Source organism: Mastomys coucha, unplaced genomic scaffold, assembly GCF_008632895.1.
Source record: "Mastomys coucha isolate ucsf_1 unplaced genomic scaffold, UCSF_Mcou_1 pScaffold23, whole genome shotgun sequence".
In the NCBI taxonomy this organism is placed as follows: Eukaryota; Metazoa; Chordata; class Mammalia; order Rodentia; family Muridae; genus Mastomys; species Mastomys coucha.
In genome coordinates, this window is record NW_022196906.1 from 91126350 (window position 1) to 91146970 (window position 20621).

At 43.3% G+C, this 20621-nt stretch overlaps 1 protein-coding gene across 1 annotated transcript in view; it reads right to left on the bottom strand.

Moving 5' to 3' along the window:
• The window catches only part of Clstn2 (calsyntenin 2), a 593894-nt gene that overhangs the window by 122390 nt on the left and 450883 nt on the right, over positions 1–20621 (bottom strand). Inside the window, exons 3-5 of the mRNA XM_031345279.1 lie at positions 15009–15204; positions 13962–14170; positions 1176–1325 (exon numbers count right to left, since the gene is read on the bottom strand). Of these exons, the coding sequence (XP_031201139.1) occupies positions 1176–1325; positions 13962–14170; positions 15009–15204 (555 nt within the window). The remainder of the gene's footprint in view (positions 1–1175; positions 1326–13961; positions 14171–15008; positions 15205–20621) is intronic.

Consider the following 20621-nt stretch of genomic DNA (forward strand, 5'->3'; position numbering starts at 1 on the left):
ATGGGAGCTCAGGTTGTGCTGTGGAAGCTCATAGAGACCTGCCTTCTGAGTAGAGCCAGTCCAGGCAGTCACAGGTGTCTTGGCATTATGATTGCCCAGTCCAGCTGTGCTGTGCTGCACTAAGAATGAGTGTCTGATACTACAGGTTTGACATCAGTGTACTTGATAGAGGCATGAGTGAGACTAATGGAGAGAGGGTGAATTGTGAGGCCAGAGGCTTAAAGACCCATCATCAAGAAGCAGCATGCAGAAGCCACAGGAGGAGTGGCCTTGCAAAGTACCATGGATTTATGGAGAATTAAGAGTGAGTAATAGCATCCCCAGCGCATGTGGAAGAAACAGAGCAAGCCTGCACCAAACCTGAGGCACAGAGCTAAGACTAACATCCTTCCTTTGTCACCAGGCCCAGGCATGGCACTAGAGCTACTGTTACTATTCTAAAGACCACTTGGTTCTCTGTAAGAGCCATCTGCCCTTGCCTTCCCTACTTTCCCCCAAGTCAGTCGCCTAGGGAATGACTGCAACATGCTCTGCTTCCAGAACAGTCTAAACTGACACAAAATGAAGCTCCATTGAGGGCCTCTGTTTCCCTTCCCTGCCCAGGGCTTCCAGAAGGCCCCTCATCCAGAGGCTCCATCCTTCTCTCACCCCTGTGTGGTATGCATGAGGATCAGCAGACAGTCCCTATGTGCGGAGCAGCTATGCAGAACTTGACGCACACCAGTCAGGCTCAGCACTCTTGGGGAAGGTCAACAGACCCTGGCAATACTTCCCAAGCTCTGAGATGTGATGACATTTGAGCAAGGGAGAACCGTGGTTAGAGTTGAGTTGTCTCTGACATTCTTTTTTTTGGGGGGGCGGGTTCAAGACAGGGTTTCTCTGTGTAGCCTTGGCTGTCCTGGAACTCACTCTGTAGACCAGGCTGGCCTCGAACTCAGAAATCCGACTGCCTCTGCCTCCCAAGTGCTGGGATTAAAGGCGTGGGCCACCACCGCCTGGCTTGTCTCTGACATTCTTAACTGTAAAATGAACATTATATCATGGAAGAGTTGTGAGAATACACAACTGTACTTTACAACTCCTCTTGGACAAGTGCTGTGGGATTTATGGGCACACCCAGTACCCTCTGTGTCCCAGGTCAAGTTGCCTTCACATAGAATAAAAATCAGGCTCACCTTGCCAGCCAGGCTTGCACACCGGCTTCACATCCACCTGCACCAGGGTGTCCTGAGCAGCGGGTTTCTGTCCACAGTCATAAGCAGTTACCAGGATCTCGTACTGGTGTTGCTTGTCATAGCTCAGCTTCTCAGTGTTTCTGATGTTGCCTGAAGAACAGGAATGCACACACTCATTTCTGATCATGTAGAGTAGGTTGTATTTACTTCAGTTCTCTTTCCCATCCCATCAGCCTTCAGATGAAATGGAATGATGGCCCCCACCTCTTTGTGAAAACGAAGGCAAATGGGCACATAGCTGCCACCCATAATCCCCTTATGGTGCTTTGCTGGTACGTTCCAGGGGACCACTGGGTGGGGCCATCTTTTTGTACAATGGGGCTATGATAGAGAATTCCAAGCAACATCTGGAGTCCAACTGGCCTGTGCTTCCAAGTAGTTGCCAGAAAACTACCCTGAAAGTGCACACATGTGCGTCTGATGCAGGGCAGAGCACTTGTCTACCATGAAGCTTCTGGGAGAGAGATGGAATCCAGACAACGTCCTGGCACGTCATTTTTAGCATCTGGGCTTGTCGCCAGGAACACTGACTGCTTCTTCTCACATTATTTTGCTACCAAATAGGAAGTAAAATCAATAAGAAAATGTGTGACCTCCCTTCTGAAAGCTACACAGAATAACAGATTCCTCGCCCTAAGGAAAGAGACATTTTTCTTCTCCAAGAGAGACCAAACAATGTATTCAGAGCCGTTCATGCCGTTCACCAGTGCTTGCTCTGAAGAATTTAATATTAAGATCAGAAATAAATATTTGTTCATTAATGAGCAAACTTAGACTGGCTGTGCTTTTGTTTGTTTGTTTTGCTTTTGTTTTTGTTTTTGATGCAATGTTATTTTGTTCCAAGGGGGGGAGGTGTGACTAAACACTTTTAAGTGTTTAGTACTAGACATTAAGATCTTCAATTTCTGGGAGCCGTTTCCATTTCCTCCCTATATTCATATTCTCTCTCTCTCTCTCTCTCTCTCTCTCTCTCTCTCTCTTTCTCTCTCTCTCTTTCTCTCTCTCTCTCTCCTCCCCTCCCTCCCCCATCCTTTTGATTTTGGCATTGACAGCAAATACAAGCTCAGTTGTTATCTTTTCTTACCCCAAAGTGAAATTATGAAAACAGAAACAAGAAAACAAATCAAGGAACACAGAATGGTTGCATCTGACATCTATTTTATATTTCTCTAACACTTTATTTCAACACTTAAATATTATCCATCCAGATTGGGGCAATGTGCTACTACTACAACAACAACAATAACAACAACAACAACAACAAAATCTTAGAAAACCGAACTTTGCTTGGAAGAGTAGGGAAGCTGATTCAGCAATCACATCTCCCAGCACATTCTGGAGGGGAAGTGGAATCTGCTCAGTGTCAGAGAGAATACAAAGACGCCCAAGACACTGGAGCAGAAACACCTTTGCTGTGTGTTCTCAGCTATTCTTGAAAACACAACCACATCTATTGATTCAGGACCATATTTTCTGAGTAAAAGTGGGGCTGCTACCCTTTCTGTACTTCTGTCTGAAGTGTAGAGCTCCTTGTACTTTCTTTCACACGTTGATTTTACTCCGAAGGCTTGCACGGGTCTGGAATAGCTGCTGGGATTGGTAGAAGTCCCTATCTATGGTAGCGATTCTCAATCTGTTGGCCCTGACCCCTTTGGGAGTGGAACGACCCTTTCACAGGGGTCACCCAAGACCAACGGAAAACATAGATATTTACACAATGATTCATCGTAATGGTAAAATTATAGTAATGAAGCAGCAATAAAAATAATCTTATGGTTGGGAGTCACCATGAAATGAGGAACTGTATTAAAAGGCGGAAGCATTAGGAAGGTTGAGAACCAGTGTCCTATGGACTCTACAGACTGGTCTGTGGCTATTCTCAATGCAGGAGGGACTCTGCCAAGTAGAAGAACCTTAAATTTATCAAAAGAAATGTTTCTGCAGCACCAGATTGAATTCTGAACAGAAGTATATCTCTTTCTTCAGAATGAAATAACTCCAGGGGGGGCAAGCCACTTAAAAGAGGAAGGCTCAGGGTTGACAATGGTTGTAGCATTAAGCTGACAAAGCACTATTGATTGTAGCAGAAAAATAAACACACAAACGGAATCTTTAGCTCAATTTGTTGCAGCTCTACTTCCGGAACAAGTCTTAATGAAACTGTCTGGGAGACTAATTCACTTTCTCCACCACCACCAACTCCGGTGCATGTGCAAATGACTTTCAAAGCAAAGAACTTGAAACATTAGGTCACAAATGAGGGTATAATAATGTGGCCCATTGTTGCACGGGAGAGGGTTGTTTGAGGAGATGACACACATTTAAAAATACTTTGAAAGCTCAGAGAGGGGAGAAAAAAAAAGACACCATCTGTGTGTCTGCTGCAAATGTATCCTTTACTCCTCCTAGAAGTCAGTTTCTACCTCCTGGCTGCTTACCAGAACTGGGCCACAGTAAACTTAGGTGAGCTGCAGGTCCTGGGTCTGTTTATCAAAGTCTAAGTGAACTTGGAGGTTAACCCTTAATGGCCAATCAGAATTTACCTCACATATTAACTAAGTTATTATTGCTTTATATTTTTAAAAAATTAAATGTAGGAGAGGAGGGTGAGGTCAGCGCACTGCTCTTCATCTTCTTGCTGGTGGCATTTCAGTTATGGCCACCCTTCTGGAAATGTGCCTGGTGATCTACGGAAGTTTCTGTGCCCAGACCTTTTCAGAATCAATCCCTCATCTAAAACTTAGTTCTAGGAAAATGATAAAGGACAACAAACTATAGACATGTGCAGTGCTGTTCTTCTAGGTGTTACATCCTAGCAAGTTCCTTGTTGCACTTATTTACTCAGATGTTTAATTCCAAGTTTATTGATAAACCTTCGAGACAAGGCTGAACTAAGTTGCCTCATCCCTGTTCCTCCTGGGCGAGGAAGCATTTGTGGGCCTCCCTCACATTTATAAGGTACAACTGATAAACCCTTTATGTTTAGGGTATTGTGCTGTAAGCCTTTCAGTTACTGTGACCTATGTCTGATAGGAACAAGTCAAAAGAGGAAAAGGTATATTTGAAGTCATGGTTTCAGGGGTTTCGTCAGTTGACTCCATTACTTTTGGGCCTGAGATGAGGCAGAATGTTAAGAGAATTGGGTTGGCAAAGACACTTGCTTCATAGTGGGCCAGGAAGCAGGGAAAGCCAGGAGAAGGGTTGTGGACAAGATATATCTCACAAAGAAAGGCATATGCCCAGTGACCTACTTCTTTCAACCAGCCCCATTCTCAGTTCCCCCAAACAATGCCATCAAAAGGTTCATCTACTGATGAGGTCAGAGTCTTCCTGAACTGATCATCTCTCAGTGTTTGGGTTCACTCCCTGCAGACCAAGTCTTAATATAGAAACCTTTTGGGTACCTGTTTATATCTATATCATAACAAGTGTATAGTGTGACAGTTTGGTATAACTGAACTCCTTGAAATGACTCCCATAGTCAATACTTTTTGATATATTAACACCTCACATAATTTATCTGTACATGTTTGAGAATACTCAAGATCAACACTCATCAAAATTCAAATTGTAATACATATAATCCATAGCAACAATGGTTGTCATCCTGTCATTAAGTCGCCAATTCTGATTCCCCGTATAACTGAAAGCATAGACACTCTGACGTCTTTGATTTATTCCACCCCCGGATCCCTAGTAAACACCATTATACTCTCTACTACTATGAATTCAACTTTTTTCTAGCTTCTCATATACATGAGATCATATAATATTTGTTGCTCTCTCGCACTTATTTCACCGAGTGTGATGCCCCATAGGTTATCAAACTTGTTGCATACAAGCCACTAAGATTGAATACTTTTATAATGTGCATGTCTGTATGTATTACTCTGTGTGTGTGCACATCTCTTTCCTTTTCTTTTCTATTCATCTGTCTACAGACACCTTAGGGCACCATGTCTTGGCTATTGCAAGTTTTGTTGCAATAAATTTCGGGCATGTGTTATCACTCACAGAATGGTTCAAGAAAGCCACTTTATTTCCCAGGACTGGGAATGTTAAAATTATATAGTAATTCTATTTTTAATTTTTGTTTTCTGTAATGGATGGCTGTGTAAATGTATGTCCCAGCAATAAATAAGGGCTCCCTTTCCTCACCCACGTCTGTGCTATGAATTTCTTGGCTTTTTTGATAAAGGCAGTATGACAGTTGAGGGGTAACATCTCATTAAGGTTTTTAATTAGTGTTTCATTTATGGTTGGTGACACTGAAGATCTTTTCTCATGCCTGCTGGCCGTTTTATGTTTTCTTTGGGAGAAAGTTTATTCAGGTGCTTGGCACTTCTTTTCCTAATGAGTTTGATGAATCCCATGTATGTGTTGCATAACTCATTACTGTGCATATGGCTTTTGAATATTCTCTTTATTTTGTAGGCTGCCATCCTGCTTTGTTGATTGCTTTATTACTCGGAAAAGATTTTCAGTTAAATGTTTTTTTTTTCTTGTCCTGTTGCCTAACCTCTTGGTTTGCTAAGAAGTTTGTGTTTTATCATGAAGAAATATTGATATTTTGTCAATTACATTTTCTGCATCTATCCAAATGGTCATATAGGGGTTTTTTGTCTTTGATTTGGTAAATATGGTATGTTATATCATTTCATTTGTGTATGGTAAATCTCCCTTATATCCCAAAGATAAATTTCACTTGATCATGGTATATAATTTTTTTAAATATCTTATTGAATTTAGTGTGTGTTTTGCTTTGAATGTGAAATGTTCCCAATAGGCTCATGTATTTCATCACTTACTCCCTAACTGATGGTTCTATTTTGAAAGGTTACAGGATCTTTAGGAAGCGGGGCTGCACTGGAGGAGGTGGGTCACTGGGGGTGAGACTTAAGGCTTTATAGCCTATCTCCATTCCATGTTAACCTTCTGTTTCCTGAGTGGGGACACAATATGAGCAGCCAGCTTCCCATTCCTGCCACCATGCCTTGCATGCCTGCATCCCCTCCTTGCCAGGATGGACTGCAGCCCTATGGTGGTTTTAATAAGAGTTCCCTTACCTATAGGCTCATAGATTTGAATACCTGGTCATTAGGGAGTGGCACTACTTGACAGGGATTCAGAGGTGTGGCCTTTTGGAGGAAGTACGTCACTGTGGGTGGGCTTTGATGTTTCAAATGCTCAAGCCAGGCCCTGTATCTCTTTCTTCCTGGTCTGGATGTAGAACTCTCAGTTACCTCTCCAACACCATGTCTGCCTGTGTGCCACCATGCTTCCCAGCAGGACGATAATGGACTAAACCTCTGAAACTGTAAGGCAGTCCCAATTAAATGTTTTCCTTTATAGGAGTTGCTGTGGTCAACTTCTATGTGTCTCTTCATAGCACTAGAGCATTGAATAAGAAAAGGCCCTGGGAAGAATCAGCCAAAATAAATTCTTTCTCCCTTCAATGACTTATGTCAAGGTATCTTAATCACAGAGGTGACAAAGTAACTAAGATGCAGTTTTATATTGGTAGATGGGAACTTGCTATGTACTATGCAAGGTGAACTTGACCATGTAGTTCTTAGGCCTCTGGGACTAGTTTGTGCGAGGAATTTGGAACACTTTGGAATTCTGGGTTATGAAATACCTCAAATATGGAAGAAAGAGCTTAATGGGACACTCTGGTGGTGGGGGGGGGTAAAAGACAATACTGAAAGAAACACAGATACTAGAGGTTCATAACGCTTCAAAGGAGAACACAGAGTCTTATTAGGAGTTGAGCTAGGGTCAATTTGTATTATATTTTGTCCAAGAATCTGGCTTCTCTCTGCTCCTTCATGAGAACTTGTATGAAGTTGAACTTATAGTAATTTGTTTGGCAGAGGAAAGGCATGTGAGCAAGCTTAGAGTTCCAGATAAGGAGAGAGGCAACACGGCAGCTGTAACTAGCTGCCAAGGAGATCAGCACCATTAAAGAGATGTAACCAGCTGCCTCGTCTTCTCCACCACGATGGATGGACTGTGCTTGAACTGTGAGCCAGAGTAAACCCTTCCCCTCTGCCCCCCGCAAGTCACTTTTGTCAGAACATTTGATCACAACAGGAAAAGTAACTCAGGGAGTACACTAGTATGTTGTTGAGGATTACTTTGGCCTCTAGGTTCCTTGTGATATTGGTGCACCCTTCCTTTTTAATGCAGTATCAGATGATTTTGGTATAGAGGTCATGTCAGCCTTTAAAGTAAGTTGAGAAGTACTTTCTCACCTTTCATTTTTAGGAGAGGTTGAGAAGAACAGGTTCTAGTTAGGCTTTAATAGTTGGCACATGGTAAGGAAGCTACTGAGCCCTGGATGGTTCATGCACTGAAGATGACATTTTAAAATTACCGACTCAATCTCCTTGCTCACTTTACTCACCCAGTCTTGGTAGACTATATGATCCTAAGAAGGAATTCATTTCCTTTAGGTTAGTCAGTTGGTTGGGACATAGTCATGTTTAGCACTATCTTACTTTCCTTTTTGTTTCTGCAGTATTCGTTTTCTCTTTTCCTTTTCATCCCTCTGCTGTCGCTAACGGTTTGTCAGTTCTATTTTTACAGAATATCCTTCACTGATTTATTTCCAATTGTTTGCCTGTTTTTTTTTCACTTATTCTATATTGATCATGGTTAGCCAACCTCTGCTAAATTCTTACTTTCTTTGTTCTTTTTATATCTCCATGAGGTTCAACAGCAAGTTGTTTTAAGTTTTTCTGTCCTTTTTAAAAAACCTGGTTCTTACCACCACAAATTGCCTTCTTTGAACTGCTCTTTCAACAGTTTAAGTTTGGATGTGTTACATGTCAACTCTCATCTATCCCCATATAGTCTTCCATCCCCTGTTGGTAATCCTCTATCCACTGGTTGGTCAGGTGAACGTTACGCGTAATTTCCACCTTGTTGTGAACATTCCATCTTTTGTTTTCCTCCTGCTATTATTCTCTAGTTTCATACAGCTGTGATTGATGTGATTTTATTCTTAAACTTAAAATGGGGTTTGTGCTCCAATATTATCTATCCTGAATCTGTCTCCTCTGTGCTTTGTATTCTACTATTATTGAGAAAATGTTCTGTGTATGTTGAGCTTTAAAGTATAACTTAAGTGCAATGTTTTCTTATTGATTTTTCTATCCAGATGATCTGTCCATTTCTAAAGGTGGGTATTAAAGACTCCTGCTATTATTATATTATTGCTTATTTCTTCTTTCAGATCTGCAAATATTTGCTTTGTATATTTAGATGCCTTAATGCTACATGCATGTGGATTTTTTTAAACAATTGTGTTAGCCTATTGATAAATCAATCCTTATCATTAAATATTGACCCTCTTCTTCTCATTTAATCACTCTGAATTTTGGTTGTTGAATTTAGTCCATTTACACTTAAAGTAATTATCGATACGTCAGGACTTGATATTGTTATTTTAAATTATTTTCCAGATCCTGATTCTATTCACTCTTCCTCTTTACTTTCTTTGTGACTTGATAATTTTTCTATAGTAGTACACTTTTTATCGCTTTCCCTTTTATGCACATACAAGAATTTACTTTGGGGTTTCTAAGAGGTTTCCATGAAATGTCTTATAGTTATGCTGGTCTTTTAAAAACTGACAACTTTAGTAAAAGCCCTGTAACTTCTATTTTAAAGTGTGTATTTGAGATGTCACAGTTTCCCTGAACTTGTATTCATTCATATATTATCTTAGTTAAACTTAGTCTTAATACTTTTGCCTTTAATATATATTTGTAAGTAATTTATCTACCATTACATTCGTATCAGAACACTGTAAATTTGATGTGTAGTTATCAGTGCCAATGACTTTCATATGTGTTGATATTATTAAATATCATCATTTTGCTTCAGCTCAAGGGGTGACTTATCATTTCTTGTAAGACAGATCTAGGGGTAGAGGACTCTCTTTACTTTTTTGTTCATCATGGAATGTCATTATTCTTATTTCTCATTTTTCATTTTTGAAGGATGGATTTGCCAGGGAAAGTATTCTTTGTTGGCAGGTTTTTGTTATCACTGTTTTTATTTCTTCCAGTATTGTACATTATTTTCTCCTGGTTGGTAATTTCTTTAATGCTTTAACTTATTTTGTCTTGTTTTGTGTTTTGCCTGTATGTATGTCTGAGTACCACATGCATACTTGTATAGAGGCCAGAAGAGGGCATTGGTTCCCCTGGAACTGAAATTATATGTGGGAGGTGAGAATGACTCTTGCAACCTTCAGTAGCTGCTTGAGCGTTTGAAGAAAAAGCTCAATCACCCTTTCTAGACTTTTGGGAATGGCTACAGAAATGAAATACCTTCATTGTGTGGGTTGAGGAGAAACACTGTGGTACCATACTTGGTTCCATAGCGTGTGGTTCCAGGTGGGAAAGTAAGAACATGTCTTGGATCAGCAATATCTAGCTCTTGGTATTGCAATGGATAGTGTGGCAGAGGGGCATCTTGGTATCCTCATGGTGTCTGTGCCAAGCAGCTGAAACAACAGACGCTGAGCATATAACTGGCAGCAGGAATGCACATGATGACACAAGCTGGGGTAAGGCCAACTGGGTCTGGGTCTGGGTAGGGTACTTTACATTCACATGGCCTCAGGCATAAGGCTGGTAATGTGCATATACCCTGTTATATAAAGACTGGCTTTGTTTACCCATTTCTTTCATAGAAGCCAGCAACAGAGATTAGGCCAATTGTCTGTATCTGTGTACCAGAAGGGCTTAAGTTGTCAGTATGAATGCAGACTGATACAGGAACTAGCTATGCATGCAAGCATGGCAGTGTGCAAACAATGAGATAATGCAGCTGGGGATGGTTGTGTACATTTGTGTAGCTACAAGGGTTGACTGTGAGCACACTGAGCCAATGGGCATCAGTGGCAGGGTGGGTGGCTCCATACACACGTATAGCTAGAGCATCAGAACTTACAGTGCACATCTGTATGTCTATGAGAGCCAGCTGTAGGAGTGAATGTGATTGTGGGCTTTGGTGATGGGAGGTAAGGGCTAGAAGGCATGCGTGAGATACGTGAGATAGCTGCAGGCACATGTTCAGTTGAGAGACCTGATAATAGGAGTTGAGGATAGTTGTTCATTGGCACATGGATAAAGGTGAAGAATCCTGAATGATTCATGTGAATATGTTATGACCAGCCAATGCTGGCACTGGGTACATAGGCCATTTGTTTATGATACACTGGTTGTACTGGTACCTAATTGGGTGCCCCTGGGTGAGCTAGGTTATCTCCTGATGAGAGGGAGAAGAGGAGTAGTGGCTTAAACACCCAGAGACTAAGAGTAAAAAGCTATGTGCTCTGTAGTAGTAAAAGAGGATAGGATCTATTTCTACTGTGCTGTTGTTGCCTTCCTATGTAGTTGATGGTGTTGGTCCACCAGGCTAGACACTGCAGGGGAGTATAATAATGAAAGCCACAGGGGCCGTGCAGTAGTGACCAAGAGGGAGGTGTAGGTGCCCAGTGAAGGCCTCTGGTGTTCCCTGCAGAGTAGGCCACTGGAGACCCTGGTGGTTTCTGCCACATTGGCTGACACTGAGAGCCCCTGGCCATCGAATTTTTCCTTAGCTATTGCCTGACATCTTGACTATGCTGGCCTCCCCAGTGATCAGGGTGGGATGATGCTAAAGTAAGTCACCTGGGAACTGTTCTGAGAGACTGCAGAAGCTGTTTAGTTCAGTGTGCTATACTTTTCTCTGTGAGAGGAATTTGTGAGCAAAGGAGTTTCTTCTCTGTGCTGGGCCCCACTGGTCTGTGGGAAGGGATGATGTAGGTGAAATGAAACTGAGGCTCTTACCCAATTTTTGTGTAGTTATACTCAATATGTTTTCATTGTCTTGCAATTTCTTACTTCAATCTCAAACTGTCCGAGATATCTGTCTGTGTTTATGCACGGCTGTGCATTTGCTCTTTGTTGGGGGAACAAGCTGGGACCTCCTCTTCTTCTGTCTCCTTGGTGATCTTATCCTACGCTATGTTTATGAACCAAAACTCCAATCTGTTCCTTTCAATTATCACTGAGAAAGAGGTTTGTAGCGGTAAGCCCAAGTGCCAACAGTAATTAGGAAACTCTTCCTGCCTTAGGGTTCAGCTTTTCCACTTGTCTAATGAAAACAGGAAAAGTTCTGCTTATCAAAGAGAGGCTAACCTAGAGCCAGGAACTGGAGCCTGTATACCACCTAGCCCAGATCTAGAACTTTCCAAGATGGTGGCCAAATCCTCACTTTATACTTATATGCCCATCATTTGAGCCCAGATTGCATGTAGAGTGGCTAAACCCCATGCTCCAGTCACAGGAAGAAAGGCCTAAGGACTATAGATAACAGCCTTCCTCAGCACTGCTTATCCAGTGAGTACGCTGAATACACCCCCAGCCACAACTTCAGAGCCGCACAATGACTTTGGGTTGATATTGCCAAGGCTTGACAAGGAAGGAGAACAAGGGTCTACAGGTGAAAGAGGTTGGGTCTGGAGGTATAGGAGGTCATTCTGACTCCACCTCATGTCTTCTACCCTTCCTGCTTCTGTATCTCTTTCTTTCTCCCCCAAAGCAAAGAGCCTGGCAAGTTGAAGACCTGGGAGCATCTATTTAGCTGTGGGATGAAGAATGTGGAGAACCTGTGGCCAAGAGAGGTACCTAACATTCAGCCACACTTTCTATGATTTGCTCACAGGCAAAGAACTTCAAGGAGCTGAGAAGGTGGCCACAGAAGTGATTGATAAGGGCCTGCTGGGGAGCTCATTAGACTGGGAGCTGCCCAGATCCTGTCTTCATTACTTGGAGAGCTGTGCTTTTGTACACGTCTCTGCTGGGGAGCCACACACTCTTGGAGCTGACTCTCCTCACCCTCTTTACATTGTAAACCAAAGTTGGAGGCAGAGGCCTGGCAAAGGCCCATTCCTCACTTTTAATGAGACAGCCAGGGAAATAAATTGGCGTATGTTAGCGGAATGGCTCATCAAGGTGAGTAATTATCGTTGTGACTGGGGCAGTTTACCCTCAGATGGAAGAATTTGCATCTTATCTTTCCCTGGGAGCTCTTGAGAACAAGGACCAGGAGGCCAAGTGGAGCTTGACCACCAATCACAGATGTCTCCACTCAGATGTCTTGCTATTTACCATGTACTTGTCATGGCCCAAGTTCCCAAGTGTGTGTGTGTGTGTGTGTGTGTGTGTGTGTGTGTGTGTGTGTGTGTGCGCGCGCGTGCAGTAGGTACAGGACAGCCTGTAGGCTTGGCTTAGTAGAGAAGCTGTGAGGGTCTGGGTGGTTATACAAATAGAACTCATGTTCACCTCAGTATTCCCATCTTCTCTTTCCTGTGCACAGATCTCCTGCCCTGAACAATTAGGAGTAATGATGTCAGGCAGGTAACTCTTAGTCCCGTGCCCTTTATCCTTTGTCCTAACAGCCAGGCCGGTCCTAGGGGAAGCTAGTTGAGGGTGGGAGTGAAGGTGTTCCCTTCCTCTATAAACCCTGCTACTGTTCTGAGGGTGCAGAGATTATATCACAGAGTAAGCTTCCTTTTGATCTCAATATTGTAAAGCATTCCTGAAGACTTAGGAGCAAGTGGCAATTTTGCTTCCCCTGTAGATGTTGGCTAGAAAGATTCTTCAAACCTAATTTTTGGCCTAACTCCAGTTCCCAGCATGTTTTGTACATGATTTCACTCTTCATTTTCCCATAATATTTTTTTTTTCTCTCTCTCTGCCTGCCCCCTCTTCCTCCCCTCTTCCTCCTCCTTCCCCTCCTCCCTCTCCCCTCTCCCCTTCCCTCCCCTTCGTTGTTTGGTAGTCTCCATGAGGGCAAGCTTGTTTCCCTTGAGTTCTACTCTAGCTCCACTCTGAACCCATTGCTAAACCTAACACTTGGTTATAGAATGCTTCAGGGATTGCAACTTTTGCATCCCTCTGTGCTACTCAAATGTTATCTGAAACAAAGTGGGGATAATATACAGACACATAACTTACACTAACAGTGAGCAATGTACTCAGAAAGTAGCACTACTACTTTATTACAATCAAGTTATGGGCCAAGTGGACTGAGTTGATTGGACCTCTGGCCATGTGTACACTATAATAAGACTCATATTAATGGTGATGAGAAATATCCAAATGGTTTTTATGAGATCATTTGCAGTTTAATTCAAACTGGGAGGAAGGCCTTGCTACAGTTGAAATTCTCAAAGGGAAAGTTGGCAAGAGTTTTTAAAGATTTCTTAACAAAGTTATGGTTGGAAGGTGGTTTAAAATTCCCAGTTCTGTTAGTATCTATTTGCCTGGGAGTAGAAAGCAAGTTGTTGTGGTGGTGATTGGGGGGCTCATGTTATAACTAAGATTATTGACAGACATCCAGATGTGGACAAGGTGAAGATAAGGCACACACCTAGATGATAAATAACCATTCCAGGATACTGTCGTTTGTTTTGTATTCAAGTGTGTGAGATTATGAGTTCTCCAGACCACATTCATTGAAGTTCCCAGGTTTTCTGGAAGTAGTTTAGACATAAAAATGTTCTAATTATATATGAGCCATCAACTGAAGTACAGAATTGGGTCATGGTGTCTAAATAGATAAAGGGTCTCTAGGGAGGTATCATTTGGGGCCCTTCTTGGTCTTGAGAGCAGGGACAGTAAATTTGTTTTCTTGACAGTACTGGGATCTTTTCAGGACACTTACCATTTCTGTCAATGGCAAAAGGCACATCCGTTGTGACAATTTCATAGTTGCAAATCTGGCTATACTGGGGGGAGCAGTCTTCATCAATGGCTTCTACCTGTAGGATGCTGTCATAGATCTTGCCCTCTGTGACAATGGCCTTGTAGGCTGGTTCTTTGAAGGTGGGTGCGAACTCATTGACATCCTTCACCTGGATGTGGACCACAGCCCTGGAACACCGATCAGAAAGAAGAATGAATGATAAAGAAGAAATCATACCCATGTGTTGTAGGGTATTGATCCAGCCCACGGCCACGTGAGTGAAGAGGCCTCCAGGCACTCAGGTCAACTGTCACCTGAGTGCTCTATTTTACCCTCCCTCTGGGTACCAACCAGAGCAACCTGCTCTTGCCTTGATGCTGAACACATAAATCTTCCTCATTCTCCATCATTCCTTATTGCTCACCTCAGGCAATACATTCCCTCTCTATCTTCTCCCTTTTTCCTATTCCCTTCACATATGCACTCCTTCCTCCACTCAGGAAGAAGTCAACTGTTTGGGCTCTAAGCCAAACTCCATAAGGGAGAGAACAGTGTTGACTTGCGAGGTAAGAAGTACATGAAAGAGAAACAAAGAATGTTAGAGAAATGCCAAGGAAAGTTTAGACTGAGGTCTGAGGAGAGGGGTAGGTTAGGGAATGCTTCCTAGGCGAAGCAATGCTTGCACTCTCAGTCCTAGGGTGGCCTAAGAGTGTCTTCCAGAGACGAAAAGTAGGCCCAGTGTTTCTAGGGTAGAAATCAGCTTGTGTAAAGGTTTTGGCAGCACTCACCAACACCTTGGCCACATCTGGGTCTTTTTGCAGTATGACCAGTTATAACCTGAGTACCCCTCCTTCCAATCTCCACCACCATAGCCCACTTCCCGCTCCTAGGCAAAGGGATGCTAATAGAATTGGGAGTTTTAAGCCACCTTCCAAGCATACCGCTGGACATCCTTAAAGAACAGTTTGTAAATAGCATAAATGGGAGTGGATGGGCCAGGGCAGAAGTGGGAGACAGAGAGCTCACTTGTGTGACTTTTTCCAGGCTGCTTCCCGAGGCCCCGCACCACAGTCATAGGCCTGGATGATGAATGTGTACTCCTTCTGCAGCTCACAGTCGATGGGACTCTTGGCACGGAGCCGGCCCTCTCCCGATGTCTTATTGAGCACCACAGCCTCAAAGGGCAGCTCCTGTCCGTGGATCTTGAATGCACAGATTTCCCCTGCAGAAGGAGAGAGCAGGGAGGGTGAGTGTTGGGAGTCTCTGGACTCAAGACAGTGCCTCTACAGAGCCAGACCCACAAGCCCAAAACTTCTACATAGTTTCCTCCGTACATGCTCAACTAGACTTGGCGGTCAGGCCTACATGCTCATTTCCTAGAGAGAAAAATGGAAGTGTCTCATGCATGTGGATGTCTTCCAGAAGGTGCTTGTGTAGTCTTTATATGGGCGTTGATTTCCTCCAGTTTCTTTGGGCTTCCTGGCAGACTTCCCCTCAGTCTGGGATTAAGAAACTTGCTAACAATCAAAAGACAAAGGACTGTTGATGGAAAGACTCAAAGGCCAGAGCTCTGCCTAGCCTATTGTCTTGTGACAATGGCTTTAAAGTATGTTGCATGGGCTGGACACATTGGCATGACTAGGAGATGGGTAGAAGCAGAGACCTAGGTCCAGCCAGACCGGTGCCAGAGGCTTCATTCGTCTTAAGCATGAGCATCGGTTTTGTTTCCATCACCCTGGTTTATAAAGAGCATATTGTTGCAGCCAAACCTCCCTCACCTCCCCCAGCCTCCATTATGTCTCTCTATCCACCCCCCCCCACTCTCAGCGGGGCAGGCAATTTTCTCTTTTGAAACAGTGGGAGTGAATATTTGCAAGTTCAAGATTCCCCACGGATCCTGAACAGCTAACTTCTTAAAGAGCAGAGCATGTTGTGAAATTAATGCATCTTGCCCCTTCTGCTGGGTTAATGTTTATTATGACTGTTTCTCTGCATTAAAATTACAAGGCCACAAGAATCTTCTTTTTTCCTCTCTACTCATGAATATTTATTTCTTGAACTCTGACTGAAAAGCAAGTCCTATATTAAATGTTTTGAAATGTCCTAAAAATTTGAGACATGTCCTCTTGTGGTATTGAGAGTACTTGTAGACTTCAGGCAATGATGCTCAACTGTCCAGAGGCCACTTATAGTACAAAGGGGTGTGTTAGCACTCTAAGGTGGGCAGGAAAGCCAATCTGTAGGCTACTGAAGTACGGAGCCAAGATATCTGGGTTCAAATTCCAAGTGTGCAATAGACAAAGTAATAGGTTTAAACTAAGTGACAGTGCTTTTCTGGGTTTTAGGTGTGTCATTCTAAGGTGTTCCAGGCGACGAAGTTAGGGAGAGGGACATCTATTCTGAGATGTCTTACAACATCCTTAGTCTGACATTGCTTCAGCTATACTGCCTGGACCAGGGAGAGGTATGTGAATTCCTAGGAGAATTTGCTCTCAGGGTGACAGAGGCACTTGTTTCTCCCCAGCCCAGATCCTGTCCAGCTGTTGATAGGAGCTGACAATTGGAGGCAAAGGAATAATGGGATTGATTGTATGCCTGCTTTGGGCAATGATCTTGTTTCCAGGCAATCTTATTTGACCTTCATAGCAAATATACAAGGCAGCTGTGCTATACAAACATATACAAATCATTGTTGTTCTTCTGTTGGTGAGACTGCATCCTACTATTTAGTCCAGGACAGTCTGGACCTGGCAGTCCTCTAACCTTGACCTCTTAAATGCTAAGATTACAGGCCTTCCCAACTCAGACTTATGCAAATTAGAAAAAGGAGGAGGAGGAAGGAGATGAGGAAGAGGAGGAGAAGAAAGAAGAGGAGACGGGAGAAGAGGATGATGATCAAGAACTTACTTGCTCAATGTCATTGAGGTAAACTTGGGCATTAAACTCAGGTCTGGCTGATTTATAAGCCCTCACATGTTCTAATCTACCACTTTATCCCCAAAGAGTCCCAAAATGTCTAAAGAGTTCCCCTAGGAATGCTTCTGGATATGATTCATATTCAGACTCTAATTCAAGTGAGGCTGAGCTGAGTCCTTCACTTTCCATATAGGAATCATGCCCCAATCTCTTAAAACAATGTTTTCTAAGATGTTCAATCAATACCAATCTTACCCGTGGGCTTTTGCTTTTCTTATTATTTCTTTTATCTTCAATTTCATAATGAACATCCTACTTTCACTACCTCCCTTCCAGGTTGTTTCTGAAATATAGATATACTATAGTGAATAAAATGGGTTGTGGGCCAAGTTCTAACAGGAAGACAGGCTTGCATTTTCTGCCACTGCCCAAGGTTTTTACTGGGCATCTCAGCATTGCCCATTCTGACAAGGTTAGCTCTGTGGCTTTTAGGGCAGAAGAATAGGTTTTAGCTGATCCTGGAGTTTAATTTCTGCTCTGAATTAGCTAGTGTGCCCTGTGATTTTATCTCAAGATCAGTACCTCCGTGACAGTGTTACCAGTGCACTCAAACTGGTTCTGGAAGATTCTCTGGAGTGCCCAACCACCACCATCCCCATGATTATAAGGCTAATCAGACCATTTCATTCTGAAGAGCCAAGTTAAACCTAAAATAGATGAGGGTAATTTTCTGCTGGAAACATTTGAGCACAACCAAAGTAGTTCACAAGACTCAGCAGTCCTTAAGAAGCAAGGGAGTGGTGGTGGTGGGGGGGCGCGGGAGTAGGGGAAGGACACAGAGGAGACCCAGGGAGATAAGAGAAGTAAACTTTTGGGCCACATATTTCCATCTTGCTTAGTTCACTGTAATTCAGTGGAGCTAGCATTTTAGGGGGACCAGCTATCATGGTTTGAATATGAAGGGATACCCACCCAAAGGACTCATTCGTTGTAAGTTGGCTTCTATATGCAGCAAAGGTCAGAGGTGTGACCTTGGGAGGAGGTTGAATCATGAAGGCACTAACTTGGTGGCTGGACTGATAATCCATTGATGAATTCCTAACTGAATGGCTATAAAAAGCCAGAGTCCAGCTGCACAAACTGGGGCAGTGGAAGCCTACTTGTGAAGGGTGGAGCTTGTCCCCGACTCCCTTTTCCCTCTAGTTCTCCTTGCTGCCTACCATGAAGTGGCAGCTTTGTTCTTCCACGTGACCCTACCATCACTCTCAGCCTCACCTCAGACCCAAGGCAACAGGGACAAAGGTGCCCATGCCCTACCTCATGTCCAGGGCAACAGGACCAAGGGTCCCTATGTTAAGACCCCTGAAGCTATAAACCATAACAGCTCTGGTCTCTTTCCAGGCATTTTTTCAGGTGTCTCATCTTCTCAGGTATTCTTTTCCAAGTGACAGAAAGCTGATGACCACATCAAATAAGCCCTGGAAACTGCACTACACCAGAAACACAAGGATGGATGACTTGGGTACCTTAAAACATAAGGCACTGGTGCCATCAGGCATCCCATAAGCTGCAGAAAAGACTGACTACAAACAGACCAGCTGAGGGAGCACTTAGTGTTCACCAACTCAAACTGAAACAGAATTTGCTCCCCTTTGAACATAACCGAGAACTCATATCACACTAGTTATTGGGCATACTGAATACTGTGCTCCCATTGCACAAACATTTTCTTGCTAGATAATCCATCCATTCATGCAGGAAATATTTATTAGGGACTAAGTGCTGGGCATCAGTGATGAGCAGGACCAGCCCCAGCTACAGTCCACACAAAACTACTTGCTGTCCAGGGAGATAAGTAGTCAGAGAGCCATATCCTTAGAGGAGGAACAGGGAGTGCCACATATACATTGAAGGAGAGATACAGAACTCACATCTGGCTGACCATGCGTCACGTGCTTGCCTAAGGATGTGAAGGCTTTGCAGAGACTGAAGGAGGAGAAAAGGGAGACCCTCAGGCCACCAGAATGACATCTTGTTTCAGGCAGAGAGGACAATATACCTTGGGGAGGGCTAGGGTGAGTCTAACACTTCAGAGTCCAGTGTGATGGGAATAGAAACTGCTAGAGTAAGACCAGCTCCTTGGGTGTGCGATGTGAGAGTCATACAGAACCCTGTTGTCAGAAAGGCACTGAGCTAGAGTTAAATAGTTTGTGTTTAAAACTGGCATTGCTGGGGCCAGGAAGAAGGCTCTCAGGATAAGGGCTCTCTGTGTCTAAGGACCTGAGTTTGAACCTCTGGTACCCATGTAAAAAGTCAGAGTCAGACATGTCTATTCATATGTGTTAGCACAGCATCGAGGAATGGAGACAGATTCTGAGAGCTTCTGGTCCTGTGCCATTACCCTGTCTCCGGGTAATAAAACAAAATGATCAGGGAACTCTAGGAGTATTCTGGCCTCCATGTACTCATACACAGGCACATGGGGTACACAGGAACACACACACACACACACACACACACACACATGTCATGTGTGTCTATAGAGAAAAGTTTTATACTTTTCTATAGTTAGAACTTTCTCAGATAGAAATCACTAATATACCATGAGCTGAAAGAAGGAAAGTGGCGAGCAAGTGATCTGGGGTTGAGTTTTGGAATAAAGATGCTCAGACCGTCTTTCAGTTCTCAGCCTCAATACCCAATACACTGGGTCATCTTGGTCCGGAGTTTGTTGCTAAAGGTTTTCTGTGGGAGGATGATGCACTTAAAAGACAAATCAAATCAGGTTGGATGGTTTCCAGATAAAAACATTGCCATCAAAATCATCCTTTTTTTTTTTTTTTGGTGGAGCTGGCATGGCAGAAATTGTGCACGTGACACACACAGGTTAGTGTGTGTATTGGGATGGCAGCCACCTGAATGGGGGCCTGAGGTCACTGAGCCTCTAGGAGCCATTCCTTATCTACTGTGGCTGGCAGTAGATGAACTCAGCTTCATCACAAACACCCTTGAAGGCCTGAGCAGAAGGAACAATTACAGTGCCTGGGTGCGATGTTGGCTTTTGTTTGTAGCACACAATTACCTTCTCTTCAGCAACAGACTCTGCAGAAATAGGGATAGCTCTCTCCTAATCTCTGTCAGAAGGTTCTGAAGAAAATGTCTTTAAAATTATTTTACTTTATTTAATTTAGATTTATTTTATGTGTGTGACTTTTTGACTGCACGGATATATGCTTGGTGCCCACAGAGATCAGAAGAGGGCATGCGATCCCTTGAAACAGGAATTAAGGATGATTGTGAGCCACTGTGGAAGCACTGGGAATCGAAGCTGGTCCTGTATAAGAACAAGTGCTCTAAACTGCTGAGCCATCTCTCCATCCCTTTAAGTCAGTTTTCAAATAATTGGGTTTCAAAGAATATTTCTGAAAGGAATACTCTTATGCTGGAACAACAGATTGCGTTGATTCCATTGTTGAGATGAGGAATCAGTCTGGGAGAGGCCGAAGAGCTCATCAGAGGTCATGTTGACAATAAGGAATGAAAGGCACCCTAAAGTGAGAACCTATCAGCTCACTCATGACGTGCAGCACTGTTACAAGGATGCTACAGCCCAGGGCTTCTCTAGAACAGTCTGTGGAGACCCCAAAGCTCTTTCTAGGATACCACAAGGGCTTGATGACCATCCTATTAACACTAAGGTGGGATCGGACTCTTCAATGTGCT